At 43.8% G+C, this 22,509-nt stretch overlaps 2 protein-coding genes across 2 annotated transcripts in view; one reads left to right on the top strand and one right to left on the bottom strand.

Annotated features, from left to right (window-relative positions):
• Window positions 1–394: 394 nt before the first annotated feature.
• The window catches only part of AP4E1 (adaptor related protein complex 4 epsilon 1 subunit), a 44,632-nt gene continuing 22,517 nt past the window's right edge, over window positions 395–22,509 (bottom strand). The window contains exons 19-20 of the mRNA XM_019471350.1: window positions 21,939–22,096; window positions 395–758 (exon numbers count right to left, since the gene is read on the bottom strand). Coding sequence (XP_019326895.1) covers window positions 616–758; window positions 21,939–22,096 — 301 coding nt within the window. The 3' untranslated portion in view covers window positions 395–615. The remainder of the gene's footprint in view (window positions 759–21,938; window positions 22,097–22,509) is intronic.
• On the top strand, window positions 13,504–14,082 carry TNFAIP8L3 (TNF alpha induced protein 8 like 3). The gene has a single exon (XM_009276476.1). It carries the CDS (start codon window positions 13,539–13,541, stop codon window positions 14,037–14,039), a length of 501 nt encoding a protein of 166 aa, XP_009274751.1. The 5' UTR covers window positions 13,504–13,538; the 3' UTR covers window positions 14,040–14,082.

Below are 22,509 nucleotides of genomic sequence, written 5' to 3'. Positions count from 1 at the left end.
TGCATCTTGATCAGATGCTTGACCTAACACTGCAGATGAGCAGTGCAGAGCAGATCACCCAAAGGATATATTAAAGTCCAGATCAGGCTTCATCTTAAAGGAAAACAGGGTTATAGATCATATCTGAGGCATGAGGCAACACGTGCTTTCTTCCTACCATTAAATCCCCAATCAGATGCACAAAAACTTGTAAGAGATGGAGAGCGTGATGAATCCCAGCTGCATTGACCAGCATTAATTTTTCCTTTGGTCAGGAGTTTTCCATTTAGAATCTGGGTTGGCCATCGCCCCAGCAGCTAATCCTTCTCTAGAGGCAGGGGGGGGAAGAAAAGGGGGGGGGGAAAAAAAAAGAAAAGAAGAAAAAAGAAAGTCAAGGATTCCACACAGCCTAATATTCTGCAACTGTGATTTATTTATTTTTTTTAACTAACCAGGCAAACAGTAGAGCATTGTTTAAAACAATAAGTAAATGGAGACTCTTCTAGTTTTGTTGTCCTCTTTTGGGAATAACAGTTAACAGGCATAAGCAGACTCTCTTTTTCTTTTTAAGTATTCGTGTCTTTTGCCTTTTCAGTTTCAGCTTTCCTGTTGTTAAGAAATACTTTTCTAGCACTTTCAGACTGAAAACAAGACATTGATTTCACCCTGGATCAACAGTATTGACGCGTTCAGTTTAGATTTTTCTTGTAAAGGTATGCAGAGTGCCAGTGTTTCTGCGTGGACAGCTGTTTCGGTATAGCACGTGCTTAATCTGTTCTCTGTTGAAGAAGAGAAAAAAACCCTAAACTTCAAGGAAAAGGAATTCACTCATTTGCCTGTCAGCCAGGATAAGCAGATGACATTTAAAAACTTTTTTTTTTAAACTTGTAACAGCATTGGTTCATTTATAACTATACCATCCAACTAACTCATTGAAGATGGATTCTACAATATCAATTCTGATGGTTGTAATCAAGCAGCAGACAGATTTTGTTTCAGCGAGGCCATACTGGGATTGTCTGTTAGAAGTCTCTAAAGACATCTTTAAACTTTTAGTGGGGGAAAAAAAATTACTTCAAATGAGTTGAAAGAAACCAGAGCAGACACCATTCAGACACTGATATTATCAGCAGCTCTTACTCAGAAAGGGAGGAATGCCCTCAGGTCTTTTATGGACTTGCACAAGCAGCTTTCCCATCTGGTATCGCGCCCCTGTTGTAAAGCTGCAGCACAAAGCATCAGCTATTTGGAGCTGGGCGAAACAAAACTGTCTGCTTCAAATGCCATTCTCACTGCCATGTTTGCGCGGGCAGAGCCTGGACCTGTGTCCTGTAACCTATTATGGTAAGCCAAGTGTAATAGTTTAAAACCTGGGTCAGAAAAGCTGATGCTCTCTCCAGCCTGCAGCGGGGCGCAGAGCAGGACGCAGTGCGAGGCTACGTGCCGAGGCACCGCGCACTGGGGCAGAAGGACAGCGGGCAAAGAGAGCCAGGGGTGCTCTGCAGCCAGGAGGCAGAAGGAGGGTCACCAGTACGGCGAGTGGTGAATTAATTGGGAGTATTTTCTTTACACCAAAAGACTTCACAAGTTGCAGTAACTCTTCCAGATTTTTTTGTAGCCCTTTTCTCCCTCCCAAATGTTCTCAGACTAGGAATTAAAATTTTGGACTGCACTTAGTGATACATTAGATGCCTTTACAAATCTAGGCCTTCGCATTCATGTAGGAAATTAAAACTGTTATAAATACACAGACATAGGTAGCACCCACATACCTTGTAAGTAAATGATGCTGTGACATACAAAATATTATAACTAGGCATGACTCCAGGTAAGGGTTTAGAAGGATATTTCTTTAGTAATTGACTTACCCACCTGCAGAGTCTCTTCTATCAAGAGTTTTGGTCTGGGTTTTTTTTTTTTTTGCTTGTTTGGTTTTTGGTTTGTTGTTGGGGGGGATTGTTTGTTTGTTGTTTTGGTTGGTTGGTTGGTCTTTTAAGAACATTAATCAGTCACAGGATAAGCCGCACTTTAAACTCCCTTATGCCCCTATCAAGCCCTCACATTGCAGCAGGTTCGGCATCCTTTGTTTTCTTTAGTGATAGTCACATCATGGTCCTACTGTTCAGCTGTATTATAGCCATAGCCGTCCCTATTTGTTGACTGCCAAACAGCAGGTCCAAACGTGTTACAACCTGTAAGCCCTCATCTCCCACAGCCCTGTGACTAGTAGCTGAATTGTAAGCACTAAGCAGCATCTTCAAAATATTTTTTTCTTTTAATTAGTTGACTCCCCCAAAGAACATAACAAGCAAAGAATAAAAATGAGGCAATAAGTAGCCTGTGCATAAGGTTAATTAAACTTTCTTTTCTTAATAGTTTTAAATATGTTGTGATCAGTCTAGAGTGCCTGCTCCTGACTTGGGAGAGTTAACCGCTATCAGACACTTCTTGCCACTACTGTCCTCTTCATCTTCCCCGTGTTTGACTTTCTTCTCTAGTTTAAACAGAGTTTGGAAACATGGTTGGAATTAATTGGGAAAATTAACAGCTCCTCTGGTATTTTATCTAGGAACCCACAGTTTGTTTTTCCAGATGTACCTGATCTCTGCCATTGTTTTATTTCCCTCCTGTCCATCACCTTCTTAATTCAAAACCTAGTGGTCAAGCAAGCAAATACCAAGGTAGTAAAACAGCAGCACATGGTGTTCATACAAACATATCTCCCTCATTTCCCAGATACGCAGATGCCATTAACTTAAATCAATTCCAAGCTTAAACAGCCTGCCTTTCCCCTCTACCCCCCCACTTCCCTCGGCCTCTTCTCATTTACACAGACACTGTTCAGTCACCCCTACCCATCCGGCACTCGCACTGTGTCAGTGTCCTCAAAGCGTTTCAAGCAAAGGCGGCTAAGTAGTATTGTCAGTGGCTTTTTTGTTTTTAAAAAACAAAACAAAAACACAAAACAAGAGTGAATTGCAATTTTGCTTCCAGTCACTCCCCCTCTGTGGGACAAGGTGGGCTATCTTGGGTGTATCTGAACGGCGCGCTGGAGGGTGGTGAAGAGATCCGTATGCTCTGCAGAGATACCGGGGTAGTTCTGCAGGGATGCGGTGCCGGAGCTGCCAACCCCCATCCTCTCCCTCTGGACCTGGCAGAGCTCAGCCCAGCGCAGCTGGGGAGCCCACTTGGTCAGCAGCAGCTCGACACCTTCCGCAGCTGCAGCCTATTGTGTGTTTTTTGAAAGTTTATTCACCTTGACCTGGTTTAGCAAAAATACTTGTTCCCCCATTTTCTTTCAGCCTCATATTAAGCTGCAGAGAAATGCCATCTCAGAGTTTCACAGCATCTTCGGACCAGCTATCCTTGGGGTCCCAATTGCTTGCTTTCTCATGGAATTTTGTACATCCCTAGAGCATAGACGTGGTTATTTTTCATGCCATTATTAATATATTAAAGTCAAAAATAGAATTACTCTATGTAAAAGGCAAGGACATTATATCTCTGGAGAAAGCAGCATAGTGCAACAACAAGCAACTTCAAGGCACAAAAATAACCCTCTGAATTGAATTTTCTTCCTGAGTGGATGAGAAATGGGGGGGGGGAAGAAGAAATCGGTCACCCAGTCCCCACCAGCCTGTTTCTTAGCTGCACTTTATCTGTTTAAAGCACGCATATTGCACGGAGGCCTTGTTTAATATTTAGGGCTGATATTGCCAGGCCCTGCTTTACTAACAGCGTATTCTTATGTTCCTACTGGGAACGATTGGCTCCCGCATGCTAAAGAGACTTCTGTGGAAGGAATAGAAAGCATTTGAGCTACAGAAGCACAAGGAAATCTGCACCTCCTGTTAACCGGGCGTGATGACTGTGGTAATTACCAAGCACCAAGCCCAGAAAAGCGCAGATACCTCCACAGCCCTTCTCTTTCCCTCGCCCTACCAGTGGAGGGTATGAAAGAATACACAGAAAAGCTCACGCGTCCTGACCAAGTATCCAAAGTCATTCGTTGCGCTCAGCTCCCCCAGGATCTGTTGCGAGGGTCAGAGCGTTCAAACAGTCAGACATCAGAAAAAGGGCATAGCTGCTCCCAGGCACCAAATCCCCCGTCTGCACCAGGAAAGCGCAGCCAGAGGATGAACCAGGAGGGTTGCTTCTGGGCCGCTGCAAGTGAGTACTAAAGCACTGATGTGGAAAGCACCTGCCATATAGTTGTACGCTGTCTGTCCTGGCTCTGTTTTCTCTGTGTGTGGCTCGGGGGTTGTTTGTTTTTAAAGAGGCAAAGGGAGAGACTAAGTTGTTACGACATTCCTGGAGCAAGAAAGATTGTACGTACTGAAAACAGAAAGCCTCAGCAGCTTTAAGTGAGGCAGTTCTAGCTGCTGGCTTCCAGGACGCGTAGCTGTATCCCCCGTGCTTCGATAACACAGGCTGGATTTTCAGTGCTTACGGTTTGGGGTTTTTTTTTTCCCCTCATCAAGCTTTTGCTCAAACCAGAATCCACCAGTCTGGAAACTGATCATAAAGTAACACCGCAAGCAAGTTCTACAGATCATCTGCAAAGAGAAGTGGCTACAATAATAGCATCTGGATAAAAACAGGGTAGCTGCAAGATCTTGAAAGGTTTCTCATGGCTTATAAGAGTCTTAGTGGCAAATAATACGTTGGCAAGAAAATCCTTTATTTTCTAGATAATTGTTACTTTTGTTGGAAGAATGTGATGGTTGAGTCCTTTTAAAGAAGCCTATGAGGTTATTTTCCTTAACAAGATAATTGGTTTATCATTCATTATATGCCTGATGCTCCCCCAGAGACTGTCCCGTCCAAGCAATAAACAGTTCTTAGCACATATCAAAGAACTCGTTACTGTCCCGTTGTGAAGATTACATGGCCAGACATTAAAACAAGCATGATTTTCCTATACAGATAATAATAATTCGTCTAATTAGACATTTTTGCTATATAGTCACCATGATACCTTATTTTTAAATGCAGTGTCTTTAAAAGGAAGGTGTAAGAAATGTGGAAATTGTGGAGAAGACAAAGGAGATTAAACACAAGATGTTTCAGAGACCGAAGTTAAACTCTTCAACAGTTACTGCCCAGGATTTGCTATATAGCGTATATGGGGAGGGCAGGGGGGAAATCACTGACAGCTTGAAGGCCAAAAAATCCTAACCAATTCAAGATGTCCCCTATTGCCACCAAAGCGCTATCTGCTGGGTTTTGTGAGCTATTCATGCTTACCTAAGATCCTGCTGTGGTGTTTTGGATATGTCAGCATGCTTCTCCACTCTAAAGGACTTTTTTGGACCAAAGCTAGCATTTAAAGAAAAAAAACCCTAACATAATCACAAATATCTGTCTCAGAATACAGGAACAGGATCAATAGGTCATTGCAACAGGTAGTAACCAATCCTCCTGCATTCCCATTCCCTAAAGATCGGCCCAGGCAACGTCTTGGTCAATTATGGCTCGATCTATTGCAAATACCTCCCTTGTCAAACCTTTGCTGTCAGTGTGCAAGTGTTTTGTCTTGCAGTGCCAACCAGAGTTAAACCAGCATTTTCTGGGGTAGGGATGTTCAGTCTTTTCAATGTATTTTGCACTTGCTATCCATGTAATGAGCTGACGTTGAAAGACTTTTAAGCCTGTTTATAAAATACAGCGGTCAGTTTATCAAAACCTCTTTTAGTTGTCTAGTAAAGCTTTAAAAACCCAAACACTACAGTATTTTACTATCACTCCTGGCAGACAAACGTACTCATTTCTGTAACACCTGAGCACTTCCAGATAAGAGCAAAGCCTTGTTTGTACTCCCTGTGTGTACCTCGGGGTGCTGTGTAAGCAAGCTCTGCACTGTTTACACTCGCCACCGATTGCCAAAAGTTGGCCAGATGCGTTTGCTGCCTCGGCAGAGCTTCCCTGCATGCTACAAAATGGGAGGTGCAAAGTTTAAACGGAACACTTGAAAGTCACTCCGCAAAGATACCGTTCCCTGTGCTTCAGCCCGTTTTAGGTTTTGGTTCCGATATATGTTATCAGATTAAAAAAAGTAAGAGCTTTGGTAGCCACTTTCAGAGAGGTGACTCTGCTGCTTGCGTGTGCCAAGCTCGTGCTTGCAGGCTAGGCCCGAGGGCTGGGTCGTTAGCACAGCAGTTGTGTCTGGTACCTCCGTTCGGTTTGTGGCGCAGGGACACGGTGCACGGAGACGGCCCTCACTGAGCCGTTTTGTCAGGGAGTGGTTTCCTCTCTCACAAGCTGGATGCGAGTTTTCAGGATATGACGGAGTATAATGTCTCATTTGTAATGTCAAATAGCAGCCGTACGAAAGCACAGCACCGTGTCAGCTGTGCCATGTCATCAAGGGAGCTCTCGTGAAGGTTTCCACACCACGGGCCAGTGCTGTTGTCCAGACACCGCTTGCCAGCTACTGCTTTTAGGCACGGGAGAAGAATACAGCGGTGTAGTTCAATTCCCAGCCAGCTACTGGGGGTAGCAGGAGCACAGCTTAGCCAGCCCCTTTCTTGGCAACTCCGGCAGAGCTGATGGAAACCGCAGCTGAGCTCCTCTCCCCCTGGATATCATCTCTGGAGGCACTACCGAGACAAGGACAACCGCTTGTTCTGCATTGCTCCTCTTCTCTTTACAGAAGGGGCTCCCCAGCCTACCACCATCTCTGCCAGGTATTGAAAGGCACGCTCCAGTATGTGGCAACAATATATTATTAGTAAAGTCAGTGCCAAATACAAGCCAGCTGCTGAAATAAGACTATCATTAGGAATCTCCAGTCCCTAGATTCCCAGACAGTCCTTTTTTGCAGCATGATTGCTGCTCGTATAAAGCACTAACAGGAAAAATGGTCTTTTTCTTTTTTCCATTCAGTCATGTTCCCTCTGTACAGGGCTGTTACTGCCATTTCCAGCGTGTCCAAGTTTTGCCTTCAGACGTTTGGATACCGGTACATTCTCCCAGGATCATGTAATTATCAGTCTGTAATCTCCTGTTCCACTACGGATATGAGCAACCCTTTTATGTTCATAGTAACAATTTAGAAGTGTTAAAAGTTTAAGCGCTGGGTCCCTGGTGCTTACACATGTTTAAATTGGCCCTCCCTGAAAGCTGATATATTCCATCTGGTCTATTGGATTTCTTGGCTTAAAGTTACTGGAAACACTGAATGTTTCTTCTGCAGTGATCCTGTAGCTGTCCAAGAGTAATACGCGCACTTACAGCCAGCTGCCTGGCTGCTCAGTACTAAAATACTACGGGAGAAGTGCTTTTAGTGAGCTTTTTCTCCCTGTCTGCTTTTAGAGCTATTTTGAAATCCTGCGTTCTGCAGTTCACTTTTCTAATCAATCTTATAGCATGTAAGTGATACTTAAAGGATAAATAAAACACACACGTTTGCAGCTCGTTACCGCTAAACATTTTGCCTGAATGCTGCAAATCAAGCAACTAGATATTTTTGTTGTTTGTTTTTCTACATTCTCCTTTCCAAATCTGCACTAGCTTTTTCTCGTCCTTATAGCTTTACATAACAGCTTAATAAAACCCCCTGCTCTTACTTTCCTCAAACGTTATTTATGCTTTCTTAACTATTTATGTCAAGAAAAAGAGACATTACAGGTAACTGCAGGTTATCATGAAACAAGCTGCCAGCCCAGTAAATTATCAACACCAGCAGCACCACTGGATTAACCATTCAGACACCCACTGCTCATTTAACTCTCCGCAAGAGCTGCCTCATTCCTTCTCGTTGGCATTCCCAGACTCTCCAGGCTCGGGGGCAGGTATGCCACTAGGTTAAAATACACAGATGCATTCAAACTAGGTCACACAAATCATTAAAACAGCACATTCCTCCAACAGTTTTCACAACCCAGCTATCCCATGCTGTAGCAGACTCTGAGAGTGTGCCTGTCCCTTGGCTTAGTCCCGTCTCCCACAAGCCTGAGCAGCTGGAGGGATGCCCACATTTCCAGCAGCATTGCTGACGCCTTAAAGCCTGTCTGTTGCTGCAGAGGCTGCGCTGCATTTGAAAATTGAGGATTCAGGAGTATTAAAAATATTTCAGCCTCTTCATCATCTTTACTTTCCTACATATTTCCCTCTTGTTCAGTGAAGATTCAGCTCTTTGCTTACTTACAGTACAGCTGGAGCACAGATGCAGGGACCTTTTCTGATTCCCATCACCTCCCGTTCCTGCCAGGCTGCAGGACTGCAGTGGGCTCCTGCAGCCTCTTCGTGTTTTTTAGCTCAGTCCGTTAACTTACAACGGCTCAGCTCACCTCTCCAGGATGCTCTCAAGCTAATGCAGTGCCCCCCTCTCCCCGCACTGCTTGGCAGCGGCTTCAAAACACAGCCCACCACCAACTGCTGGGAGAAAAGGCACGCAGCTCCAGGTGCGATTCACCTTAGACCAGGTGAAGTCAATGGTTGAGGTAACTGATTAACTGGTACAAGCGGCAGCAGGCCCTACAGTGACAACTCCCGCTGTGGGACGTAACTCCACAGGTGTGACAAAACCAAAGGAATTGCTTTGTATCCCTCCTCTCCAAGCAAGCCTGCTAATGCAATTAAAAATGCACTGGGCAAACTCCACGGAAACTCCGCAGATCAACTCCTGCTCTGTCCGTTTTTACCTGCGAAGCAGCACTCCCTCCAGAGCTCACTTCAACGTGCCTTTCAGCCGTTTGCCAGGGGAGAAAATATGCTGGCTGCAAAACTTTATTAAGGCTTTGGCAAAGAAGTGGCCAACTGGGAGGGAAATGGATTCGTGTGCTTGGGGGCTTTGTTTCCACGTCCGCGTAATTGCTTTCAGAAAACATCGCCCATGCTCTCTCCTGGGCATAGTGGGAGCATGTTCTGGTTCACTGCTTCTGCCGTGTGTTCTGTACAGAGTGGCTGAATGGATATTTACATGAAAATAGTATTGCTGAGCATTTAGTTCTAATCATTTTGTACTTGGTACAGCCATCTGGAATAAAAATATTTCGAGAATATTACAGATACTCTTGCATTTTAGTCTCAAAAACTCTTAAAATACGAAACTCTTACATCCAAGTTGCCAAACTTCTTCCACACTTCTGTTATTAAGCAGCTCTGTTATTAAGCAACCCTGTTACTAAGTTTAGTGGATGTGAGACATCTCTGTCGCGTTCAGCACCGTGTGCCAGAAGCTGGGCCGTCGCTGGCGGGGAGCAGTGCGGCACCCCGACGGCGGGGCCGCCCCGGCGCGGGGAGCCTCTCCCCTTCATCCCGCCTGCAGCTGGGCGCGCACCGTTCCCTCTTCGGGTATCGCAGCTGTGGAAACACAGGTCCAAAGAGTTGCACTTTTTGAAGGATGGAAGATTGCTGTGGGATTAATCCCGTCGCATGGGGCTTTTTGAATAGCTTTTATCATACACAACTCTCTAGATGACAGAGAGGGAGGGGGAGAGAGCAGATCTGAAGGCAGAACTGGCCCTTACTTTAGTGAAAACTAAGATGTCAGACCTTCTATTACGGAAGCTAACCATTACCCAGCAAAGCAGCATGCTCGGAGGTTGGTTTTTCTTTTTTAGCTTTGCTGTAATGTTCCTGAAAGCTAATAGCATCTGTAATGTTGTTGCTGATTTGTTTTGCTGTATGAAAGAAAGCAGAAAATAGAATTGCTGTATGTAGGAGGTGAAGATGTTGTATTTTGTGTAATGAGCAATGTGCTGCAGTAAGAAAAGACTGCCACAGCAAACCCGCAGTCCCCATGAAAGCCTGAATTTAATCATGTGGCTAACCACTTTGAAAGGCAAGGCGTCACCTTGGTGTCTGAGCACTACGTGATTTTGGAGGCAGGAATCCAAACGATCAATCCAGTCTCTCGCGCGCCTTCCAGGATACACTGCTGTAAAACTGTGCACGCCCTGAATTTAAGCAAGTCGAGCACAGCCCTGCGCGAACAGCCCCCACGCCGTTGTCTAGGCTGCACAAATGGGCTGATGACTGTTGTCTACCTCGTCCTCATCGCACACACGTCCTCTGACCCCAGCAGCCGGCGCTCGGGCAGGTGGAGACCACGGGCTGAGGCTCTGCAGAGCGCCGATCCCGGCGGCCAGGTTGGCAGCTGGGATGCACCACTCCTCCTCCTCCTCCTCCGCCCTGAGCTTCTCAGCGGCTTCCTGACGTGGAGGGACTGTGGCAGCGGGCTGCAGCTTCTGTATTTACCAAAGAGCACCACAGCATGCTACAGATGGACAAGCTTGTCCTGTGTCCCCACCAAGCGCTGCCCTTCCCCACTGGGACCTTGTCCGCTTGGTACAGTTGACTGGGAGAGACCGCACGGCCATCACGGTGGTGAAACTAATTACCGGCTATCACAGATTTTACAATACACAGAGCAGCACAAATCATGGAAGGAGGCGGGGGAAAGGAGCGTGCACAAAGTATTTGGATCTGCCTGGTTTCTGAGGGCTCTGAGCACTCGTGGCTGGCACGGCTTAGGGGCTAGAGATGCCACGGTGAGACAGGCTGGAGAGACGGGAGCGCGAAGTGGTGAAGGGGGCCACAGCAGGGATAGGAGGCATGAGACTGGGGTCCTGGTTTGAGCAGAGGAGAGAGCAAGAGATACAAGAGGAGGGGGAGGATATAGCAATAGGGCCTGGTAAAGGAAATCAGAGAGGAAAGGGGCATACAGCTTCTAGAGAGAAGTTTACCGGCTCCAATGTAATAACAGATTTCTTTATTTTATTTTATTTTTAGAAAGCTGAGAAGGAGCTCAGTCTCATGCTGTTAAATAGCAGATCCCACACTTGGGACTCGCCATGGAAAAACGCTCCAGCCTTAACATTCAGTTAAACTCAGCCTGACGCTCTCTGGCTGCGCTGCCCATTTCATAGCTTGCACCTTTCACTAGGAGCCGTGTTACCATCATTTGAGGTACCAAACCCAGGGGTGTCACGGGGGAAGAAACCCAACTTTGAAGATCGCCTTCTGTTCAGTTTTGTGGATGAGAGCCAGGACTTTGAATACAGGAACATACCCCGGAACCACTTTTTTTTGCGCCAGACAAACCTCACTTCTGATAAGTTTATTAGAGGCTTTTACGTGCTAATTTCGCGTCGAATTTTGTCTCTCAGAAATCACGTGGATGGGAGGGCAGCCGCGTGCACGCGTGTTTGAGAAGGTGCTGGTGGTTGCGCTGGTCCTGGCTCTCCCACAGATGCGCTGGCGTCGCAAAGACGCGGGGCGTGCGCTGGGGGACGCGGTACTTGGCTAGCCGCCTTTCCGCACGCCACGACTGCAGGCTTTGCTTCGAGCTAGACAATTGCAACGGCTCTGCAAAGCTCTCCCTGCAGCGGAGCTGAGCACGGCGGGAGCCAGCTGGGCTCTCCTCTGGTGAAAATGACACGGAGGCTAAAGTGTCGTGAACGTTAGTAAAATTAATATTATAAAAATCTGCTGCAATTGTTTTCAGTTATTGATCAAAACAGATACTGAACAACTGTGTCCACTTGATTAATAGCAAACACTTACTACAGAAACAGACGCTAATATTAATCTTCCATTTTACTGTGTCAAATGCACATAATTATTCATCACGGATACTATTTATATACCCACGTACTGCTAAGTGAAAGAATGCTTTCATCCTGGTTTTATCATTTCTAGATTGAATCACAGTTTTTCTATTTCCTCCAGTCAGCAACTCAGCCCCACAATTTTCTCTCCAAATGACAAGCAATTCTTTTAAGCACATTGAATTATTTTTTCCAGGTGGTGGTTCAGTCGAAATTAAATGTTACTCTTTCATATTGCTCAGTAGTACAGCTGTAGCACACAAAGAAAGATGACAACTTTAATATTCTAGCTAACTTGAAAAATAGGATTTAAACAGAAGACTGTATAAATTCAGTGTTATTTATTCAGCACTCAGCACCCCTTTTGCCTCACGCGAGGATGTAGGGAGCACAGGGAGGAAGGAGAGGCTGCGGTGAACCCGCGGCAGCGTGAGCGAGGCCGCGGATCAGACTGCACCACTAACACCGACAGACGACGGCTGCGCAGCGGGGCGACGGCGTGGTCGTCTCGGCTGCGCATTCGTGTGCTGAAGGCTGGAAAGGGCCTCCAGAGCTCACCCGACCAGCCCAAGACCCACTCGGGCTCCAAACTCACATCAGCACTGGAAGCTTTGATTTTTACTATTTTTAATCTCTTAGCGGTTTGACTCCCCAGCAGCTGGTGAAGGACACGGTTACCTCCGTCCCCCTTGCACCAGCCAAGGCTCTGGTCTCCCAGCGAGCAGAGCGAGGTCCCCAACTGGCAGGGACCACGCACGGGGGGCATCTCCTCTGCGTGAGCAAATACCGAGAGGAGAGGTGAGGGGAAGGCGAGGAAGGCGTCTCATACCAGAGGCCACTCTGCCGGCGCTCAGCCCTCACCTCACCGGCTGTAAGACTTCTCACTCAGCCCTCACCTCACCGGAAGCCTGAGGCCTGAGTACGCACACACTCATCACCGTTTTGCTACAACAGCACTTTGAGACGCACTCATCACCGTTTTGCTACAACAATAAAACGCCCTTTGAGCCAACAGAGACTTCACTAGCCTAGTGTTAAACTGGATGATTATTTCATATGAAACCTTTCGGTTTCCTTTACTTTGTCCGCGTAGGGCCAGTTAAAAACCAACATTAATGTGAAAAACAGAGGAAGGTCACATCAATCTCTACCAACAATTATAGAAGCTCATCGGATAAAGTCCAGCAGGAGTAGCCACATGCTCAGGTGCTGTGCTGAGTGCAACTTGCACAGATGGGTAAAAGATAAAAAATCCAAGACACTCATTTGATAAACGTAGAGCAAATAGCTCGGGTATTTTCATCTGGCAGGAACCGCGTGCACTGAAGCACCAACGTTTTACAAAAATCACATTCTATAATTTTGCAAATGGGTAACAAACGGGAAAGGCATCGTTACTAGAGATTAAAGCAAAATAAATCCACGCTTATGAATCTGCCTTATTAGCCCTTATCTGAGATGCCGCTTGGTCTAACCGTGGAACAACAGTGCCTCCCAACGACCAAAAGTACCATTCTTTCAGGTTCATGTATTTATTTGTCAGTATCTCCTTTTGCTGGTCCCTGATAGCTCTTGTATTATTTCGACCACAACATCTCCACGGATCTCTCTGCCAAGAAAGCTTTAATATTGAACTTCAAAATTAAAAGACTAGCGGAGAACCAGCATAGATATCCCCTGCCAGAATGTTCTGTTCTTGATCTGTAAGCAAAAAACCTCAGTAACGGCAAGACCTGAAACGTGGATGTCTGAGACCCCCAAGGATCCCCGGAATTACAGTGTTGGAAGCGTTCCCGTTATCGCAACCACGACTGTATGTTACGATCAGTGATACACGTAATGTCGCAGTTAAGCACATCGGTACTACTTTTCTTAACTGATTGTGAAAATTATTCACCAAATAAAATTAACATTTTCCCTCTTCTCTGCTATCCCGAAACAGGTCCAGATTGTTTCAGTTCCAAGAATCTCGCGCTGCAAGCCCAGAAAAAGATCCTGAGTAAAATGGCAACCAAAACCATGGCTAACATGCTGATCGATGACACAAGCAGCGAAATCTTCGATGAGCTGTACAAAGTAACAAAGGAACACACAAGAAACAAAAAGGAAGCCCATAAAATTATGAAAGACCTGATTAAAGTGGCAATAAAAATCGGGATCCTCTATCGAAATAATCAGTTCAACCAAGAAGAGCTGGAAATCGTAGACAAGTTCAGGAAGAAGCTGAACCAAACTGCCATGACAATTGTCAGTTTCTACGAGGTAGAGTACACTTTCGACAGAAACGTTCTTGCAGAACTTCTGAATGAATGTAAAGACCTTGTGCATGAACTAGTAGATCGACACCTGACACCGAGATCCCACGGGCGCATCAACCACGTCTTCAATCACTTTGCGGATGTGGAATTTCTAACTGCCCTGTACAGTCTGGATGGGGACTGTCGGCCATACCTCAAAAAGATCTGCGATGGCATCAACAAACTACTTGATGAGAAGGTCCTTTGAAACTACCCTCAAAACCAAGAAACCAACCAAAAACTTCTCTCTAGAACCGGCCACCCTTCATGAGCCATGGTGAGCAAGCGAGCTTCCTTCCTACCGGTCTCTTACTACAGTCTCCAGCAGGGGCCAGAAGGTGCTCACCAGGCTCGTGATGAAGTGGAAAACCTAAATCAGAAAGCTATCAATTTTAATGTTTTGTTCAGATAATTCAGTCTTTTCCAAGGAGCGAACAAGGCTGCTGATATAGATTGTTCAGAAACAGATTGCTATACACCCCGATCTCACGAGCTTTGTGTTCAAGGCTGAACGTGTGAAAAGAAAGTAAACTCAAACGCATGGCTATGTAAAAATAGACAGGTGAAGGCAAGCGAGCAACGCATGGAATTTACCCCCAGGCTGCCCGTGGTGCGTATGTTTTTATTATTCCCACGCTAACCGAAAAAGCTTAGACAGAAAGTAGGGCTGTAGTGGATTAAGCTCGCTCCTTTCAAAAGGGTCAGGAATCAATATGAGAAGGCATCTCTGATTCTACGAAGTACTAAAGTCTAACAGGGGAATAACAAATAATACAAACTGAGTAGAAGTGGGAGAAAATTTAAAGAGCTGCTCTACGAAGCAATATTTTCATTAACGAGTTCTGGTTTATACCTGCTAATAACAGGTATAAAGAAGGTGTCATTTTAATTTTGAAAAGCAGCTCAGTGGTTCGAGCTCAAAGGTAACCAGAAAACTAGATACAGTAGGACATCGGTTTCCCCACTCTCAGGGTTTGCGTATTTGGTAACACCAGATGAGTTCAGGCTGAAGGTTGTGCTGCTTTTTGTGCCCTTACTGTTTTGCCTGCCGGAACAAAATATTCTTTGTGAAGATTTTGACATTGCACTTGTGAAGAGGAGCACGACTAAGACACCGATGGAGCTACAAAGCGACGTTTACATCCCCTATCCTCAAAATACTCAGCCTAGACAAAACCCTCGGGTTAATGTGTCCATGATGTTAATTTGTGCCTACAGAGGTGTGATACAAAGGAAGCCCATCCGCTACGCTTGCAGTGCCATCTAAGTGTAGTATATCCACAGTAGTCTTAAGAGAACAGTCTTAGCGACTCCGGTGAGCTTCATGACTGACTGACTTGTTCAGAATGTTTTCAGTGACTTTTTTTTTTCCTTTTTAAACAAAAATACATAGTGTCTTCAAACTGAAAACATTTTGCAAAGAAGAAACCGTACAGAAACCAGTATGTTAGGATTAAGGGAGAACGGGAGCAGAGCAGATACACCAGCTTGCCACGTGCAGAATCTTGCAGCTGGGTAGAAGGTGCCGGCTGACCCTAAGCAAAGGAAGTACGTTCGGAAAGCTCTCCTCTCCGTGCCCTCTACATCTTATCCTCCAGACTCACCTCTGTGCCGACACTTCCGTGTCATGTACCATCTCCTTTTAGTTGACACAGAGAGCAGACAATCCCGTTACCTGGAGGTAACACCTTCCGTATCACATATATTATAATACAGAGATGCATGTACTTGAAAATTGACAGAGACATGAAAATGTATTTGAAAGCCATTCCTCTCTGAGGAAAACTGCCAGTGTTGATCACCCATTACTTTAGGATAAGAAAAATGTATGTTTCGCATTTAAATTCTTAAATGCTATGGTGGTAAAGAAAACTGTTCAAAATCTTCTTCTTCTGTCTTTCCTCACCCCAGAATAACTATATTGTGTCTCTTGCAACAACAATTTTGACTGTCACGCCTTTATACAGTTGAGAATACACATACCCAGCTCACGTATTCACTAGGGTTGTGCTAGATGGATTTTTATCTGTTCCCAGGAGAACTCATTTTGGAGCACAGTAAAAATGGCAGCACATTACCAGAGCAGTTCGTAATGATGCAGTTTTCCTCGCGTATTTCCTTTAACCATAAAAAGTATATTTAGTAGCAATGAAGGTGGACAATTCCTTTGCAACACAGCACAGTAATGAAATACCCACATTTGGGGTTGCAAGTTCAGCATTTGCGGAGCCATATTTACATGCACAATTAGCTGCATTTTTTCCAAGCACGTACTTGTCAACTGATGCTTTTGAACAGTATTTATCGTATCCAACATTCCTGTCCCAGTGCACACATGTCGGATTTTGCGTGTTTGTTTCACTTGTGGCAAACAAATTTAAGTTCTTTTTTTAAAGCCAGAAAAAAAAAAAAAAGAGATTATTCAACATTGAAGATGTCCAAAGGAAAGGGATATCCTGGATCTGTGACCTTCTTTTTGTGTGTTGCAAATATCAATATTCAGATTCTGGTATTTTAGACAAACCAGCAGAACAGCTGTTGTTTTATTTATAAATCTGAGTAGCCTTAAGGAAAGAGAATGTTTTCGAGTATTTCTCATACTTGCATATCCTGTATATTCATTGTTTACTTTTGTACTTGTAGCTTGATATGTAGTAGCATTGCTAAAATACAGGCAATGTTCAGGTCACCTTAAGTATATGATGTATTATCATATTTGTGGATTAAAAATGTGTGATTACTGCCCTTTTTGTTTCCTTTTCGTTTATTTATTCTGCCATCCAATGTAAACTCAAGTTAAGAGATAAGAAGAGGGAATTCCTGTAATCTAAGTTTTGTCACCTTCCACTTTTGCAACCCTAATGCTCTCCGATGACCAGATTTTGAGAAGGTAGGAGGTAGGCAGAGGGACAGTTTGAGGGTTTAAAAGAAAACCGGAACTCCACATTTCTGTTCCATCACGCGCACGCAAGACAAACGCGCATGGCCAGCAAAGGAAAATTCTGTTTTTCCACAAAGTTCTCAAGCACCTGAGCTAACAAACGATGCTGGCTCAGTCTGTTTCGTAGCGCGGCTCAGTCACCAGGCTCAGAAACTCCCTCGCAAACCCTGTGGGGGAAATGGCACAGGCTCCTTCCCTTCAGGTACCAGCCTCGCCCCAGGCTCAGCCCGAGCGGTGCCTACAGGATACACAGGCAGCCTGTGCCACGGCCAGAGCAGATGTAGCACGCCAAGATCTAGCTCTCTACCAAGCACCTTCTTGCAAGTTTCCCATCATGTATTTAGCTCAGTTTAGCTAAACGGGATTTCAGTTAGACAGAAGACACAGCCCTGACAGATTTCAAATCCCTGCCCTAAACGTGGAGACGCTAGAACCTACCAGAACGTTTTAAACAGCAGCAAGCGTATATTCTCCTATCCTTATTCCCGGAAAAGGCAAACTGTTTTGGCTGAAAGAGCTCTGGATTTGCAAACAACTCACACGGCAATTATACTGGAAGCAATTAAAGATTGGCACAAAGAGAAAGCTGCCAACTACCTTTAAATAAAAAGTTTAAAGCAATCTTTGTAAGTGGTGTTTCGAGCCACACTGCTGGTAAAACATTGCTGTCAGGTTAATTTTATGAATCATATCATGGCAGGACACAATATTCTTTGTTTCCTCACTGCCAACTTTACGTAATAAAGTTAAAGAGAAAAATGTTAATGTTCAAGAAACTCTCAAGGGAATGACCACTTCTGGCATCCTAATGAGGCTGTACAGGTACCACAGAACAGTGCATCGCACTGAACATGTCATCTTACTTGTGTTAGAGAAACATTCTCACAGAAAGGCATATAAACAGCTGACCCTGAAGAGAACCAAGAGGTAAAGCACAATTAACTCTCATCGCAGCAACAGAAATGCAAAAGCAAGTCTTAACTGGATGACTTAAGCAGGTCTACGTCCATTTTTACGTGCTATGATACGTACCTCCCTGCCAGAAAAGGACTATGCACAGCCTTACCCACACAGAAAAGGTAATACAGCTCTTTATGCTGCAAAACTACTAGTGGGACTCTATAGGAGGTAACTACCTTTCCAATACTTAGAAACCATCAGGCAATGTCATTTATGAGCTACTTGCAAGTACCGGAAGACCTCGAGATAGTGCCATCCATTACCCAAATTTATTCTGTCGGGTCCTTACAGGATGAGAAGGGGTTGGGAATACCTAGCAGAAAGTAATAAGACAATGGGAGATTTGATCTATGTTTAGGAAAACACACTGCACCATACTGCCATGTTGCACCTCCACCAAATTTTCCTACCGAAGTATTTGTTTCATTAAAAATACCTGAAAATAGTTGGGGTAAGGGGGGAGAACCTGACAAAACAGTCGAACTGTGGATCCAATACAACCACTTGTCTGTTGACTCCAAAATGTCCAGAACTCCAAGTGGCCCGTGGCACAGAGCAGTGAAACAGCGGCGTCTCCTGGTACCTAGGGTTTTGGTCCGAAACGCTGTTAACCCACCAGTTCGGACAGGTCGGTGTATACTCTGACTGGCCTCTGGCTGCCTCTTGAAAGTAAACTTCTTCGTGCTAACTGGATTATGTCCTCTCTTCCTTCTAGCCTACTTCTATGCACCTTGTTTCCCTTTCCCTGAAAACAGGTTAATCCTTCAAGATCTAGTAGAGTCACAAATAAAAGTAAACGGGAACACCACAGAAGATGAAGATATTCACTGAAGGATTTTCAGTACAGAACTAGATGAAAGAATATTCCTTTGTATAATTACTTATGCAGCTATATTTCATTTTAGAGACAACTGGATGATGGATCAAGACCAGAGGGATTCCCAGCACTGAATTGCTGAGGTTCTCAAGGGCCTAAGCTCCCTACATCAGCCAGAACTGCAGTGCAGCATGCACTCTTGTTACACACCGACAGCCAGGCCATGCAGAACAGCCTCTCGGTTTAGATCAGGGCTCCAGCCACCTTCAATTCAGCAATTGTGTCAAACTTTCCAAACTCCCAACTCCTCCTCAATACTAGAGCAAATGGTGTGTTATGTTAGCACTGGACTTAAAAAAAAATGCTATTGCTGTCAACGATGAACAAGAGACCCCAAAGTCTCCTGTGATGCCTAAAAACAAATCCCACAATCTGGCAGTATTCCAAAAAGAGTATCGGATAACGTGAGCTGGCACACAGAATGCTGTTCAAAAGACCTAAAGTGTACTCTTTCACTCTTTTTATACCTCCAGCTGAGACACAGGCCATCTAAATCACCAATGGATTCAAGACTTGTGCAATGTTACAGTCTTCACCCTTGTTCAGATGCAAAGAGAAACAATTAAAATAGAACCCGGTTCTTAATATGCAGAAACACTGCTACATGTGGTAGCAAAGAATATTTAATGAGTATCAAGCTAATTTTTGGTTTTTAATGAAACTGAATGTTATTAAACTACAAGAAATGCAAAGATGGTGATAGATTAAGAAACATTTGCTGGGCAATCTAAAAATAAAGACTGACACAGGTACAATTCCCTGCAACCCCCTTTACGTGATGTTACCATAAAGCTCTTCGAATCTGCGTATTGGCAGCTTAACATACACAATTCATATGGTGAAAAGGTTGTAACGAACATCACGTGAACGACAGAAGGCATTATTGTCTTCTGCGGTTCTTTTTAGACACTAGGACACTCAACATGTCATTGCTGAAATGGTTTAAATGCATAGGCCAGAAACAGACACTTCTGTTCTAGTTCATATGATTACAAAAGTCCAATTGCATAACACAAGTCTGATCTGCCAGCAGGGAAATAGTTTGCTGGAAGTTATTCCACTATAAATCAGTTTTTATTTATATAAACTGTCTTGAAGTGCCAAGTAAACATTAAAGTATGCGGAACACTAAGTATATTTACAGGCTCAGTGCACTTTAAATTCCTCAGTAAGAGGGTACTGAAACAGCAGCAAGAAAGGAGCTTTGCTTAAATGATTGTACTTGTGGTAACAGAAGGGGCTTGACTTAGAAAAAAAACACAAACAAAAAAAAGAAACTATCAGCACATTAACATTCTTATAATGATTTCATGAACATTTACCAAAACACGAGCAAAGTAATGAGTATTTTATTTTCCTTTACAACCAGTTCTTACCAGGTGAGAATCAACAACACTGAAATTTAACAAAGAATTTCCTTGTTAATATCAAACACACAAAGGAGAGAATTCCACTGTAGAATCCGTTTATACCATGTCTGAACCGTGTGTACAATCTTTGATGTTTTTAAATAAAAACCATGACCAGTTATAAATAGTACCAAACAGTATTGAAGTTTTCATTTAGCATCTAAATAAAGATTGCTGGATTTTCAAGACCGCGAGGTTATTTCGGGAAGAAAAGGAGACAACCTAGACAGCCACATTTATCACATAGGCTGCTCTGATTTACATCTCTCATGCCTTACTGCAGGTCCTAGCCACGCGCACACAATACAGCCACATCTGTGCAAGTCAAAGGTTTGAAGAGTCATACTGAGGCTATAATTAGAAGTAAAAATAGACGAAAATTTCCTCCATGTAAGTTTCCATGGACAGAGATTTTGGCCTGATTAAATTTATAGGATTGACTGGAGAGCAATGAACATGTCTGCTAGCCACCTACCAACTAGTCAACATGTCCACAGCCAAGTAGCCCCAGCTCAGTCATCTCAGACTTGATCCACATGAAACTTAATCTTTCGACATGCACAAATATTCAGCGACTGTCACAGACCCCCAAGGAAAGGGAACGTGACTGAAACATGAGGCAGGAAGGACTGCAGACAGGAACCAACCCGAAGGGCCTTAGATCATCCCCCATGAGGTGCTTCCACACAATTTCACATGCCTGCCTCCTGTCAAAAACCTATTTAGACGTCATGGGAAGCGTGTTGCTCACTAAAATCTTTTACCTATTTTCAAAACACGCGTTTGTTGCTACATAAGTTACTTTATACAACCACCAATACCGGCCTTGGTGCCAGCAGTGCTTAAAAATAGCTTTAGAAAAATTATCAAAATAAAATTAGATGATGCTGATAACTGATCACGTCTGACCTCGTAATGGAGATATGTTTTCTTTAAAATCATATTTAAGTAGTTTCTGTGAGGAATAATTGTTGGCATCTATAAAAGCTGCATAATAAAAATAAATACTTTCGGTCATTTACAACAAAATTAAGAAATATACATTTCACTTAAACAGGTAACAATACTTTAATGGATTACTTGGTTAGTCACTGTACAGTCCTGAGCATGTTTCTGCAGGCGTAATTTAGGTCATCATTCTTCCCCCACAAGTCCACGTGACACATGCCAGCTGGAAGAAAACTTTTAATACTTTGAGAAGCAGTATCTTAATTTAGCTTTGGTAATTATCTGTGCAACTGTATAAATCTTTGATTTGCTTTTCACACACCATATAGATTAAGGCAGGCACTATTGTTGTTAGGATTCCTCCATCACCTTTTGACACTGATAAAGCAAACCATCTGGAAGAGCGGAACAAGGCGATCTGAACCACAAAGCCAGCATCCCTGAGTGAGTACGACAGTGCAGCAGACAGGGCACAGATGGAAGTAGCTGGCATGCCAGTATTCCCTCATTACCTTAAAACAACAGAGGCCACAGAAAAAAATGAAGTAACAAGTAACAATAGCTATAGTATAGTTCACAAAAAACGTATCTTTCTCTCAAACCCCATTTCTGCTGTTCTCTTCTCCTCTTACCCCTTCTCCTCTAACACGTCACCAAAAATCATGCCTCCTGCATGTAATCCCAGCTTCGTATTTGTCACATAGGTTCATTCCCATCTTTTGTCCTGTCCAAAACTCTTCACAGTGCAAGTTTGCTCCCGTGTAAAATTTACTGTTTGCTGTACGCTTGTACCTTTACACCAATCTTCACACAGACCCCTGAGTAAGGCAAATAAAGTCCACAGGACAACGCTCCTGGGCTTGCTATGCTCCTAAACGTTCCCTGCCTTAAACTGTAAGATACCTGCACTTATCAGTGCACTTATTTTCCTGGGACAAATTATCAGTTGTAAGCATCCTTACTTTCACTCACCTATAACATCAACTATATGGAGTTTCAGCTTCTGTTGCAGTGTATTCAGAGCTGCTGAAAAGGAATCTTGAGAAGATGACATTTTTATATTCTGTTTCACATCATTGGAAAGGGACAACCACAGCTTCCCAAAGTCTTCTGTAGTCATTTCCATTGGCCTAAAAATAAAGTTCACCACACATCTTAGCAAGATAAGATACATTATTCAGAATATATTTGGTCTCCCAAAAAATCGTATCTGGAAGCAACTGGACAACAGAGCACGCAATAAGCAGATCAGATTAGTTTAAACAAACCCCTCCTCTTTCCCAGCTTAACATTTTAAAAAAGTTTCTACTCCTTGCTTTAGATTTCTAAGTTTTAAAAAAATACATTATTCTATGTAAACGGAAGACCAAAGTGTATGGCCTAGAGATATTTGCCCATTGAAAGAGATGAAACAAGTTCAATGAGAGGCAGACTTTATTATGGAAAACTAGGTGGGTTTCACTATAAAACAGAAAAGTCTACTGGAAAAAGAACACTTGCTTTTTCTACTCCTAAAATAAATGCAGTGTTCAAAAACGAACAG

The sequence above is a fragment of the Aptenodytes forsteri genome, unplaced genomic scaffold (genome assembly GCF_000699145.1).
Source record: "Aptenodytes forsteri isolate BGI_AS27 unplaced genomic scaffold, ASM69914v1 Scaffold1, whole genome shotgun sequence".
Classification (NCBI taxonomy): Eukaryota; Metazoa; Chordata; class Aves; order Sphenisciformes; family Spheniscidae; genus Aptenodytes; species Aptenodytes forsteri.
The sequence above is the reverse complement of the archived record's forward strand: the minus strand, read 5'-3'. Positions and strand labels throughout refer to the sequence as shown.

Bases quoted from the DNA above. Each gene is read 5' to 3' on its own strand.
- TNFAIP8L3 (XM_009276476.1), top strand. From the start codon at position 13,539: ATGGCAACCAAAACCATGGCTAACATGCTGATCGATGACACAAGCAGC.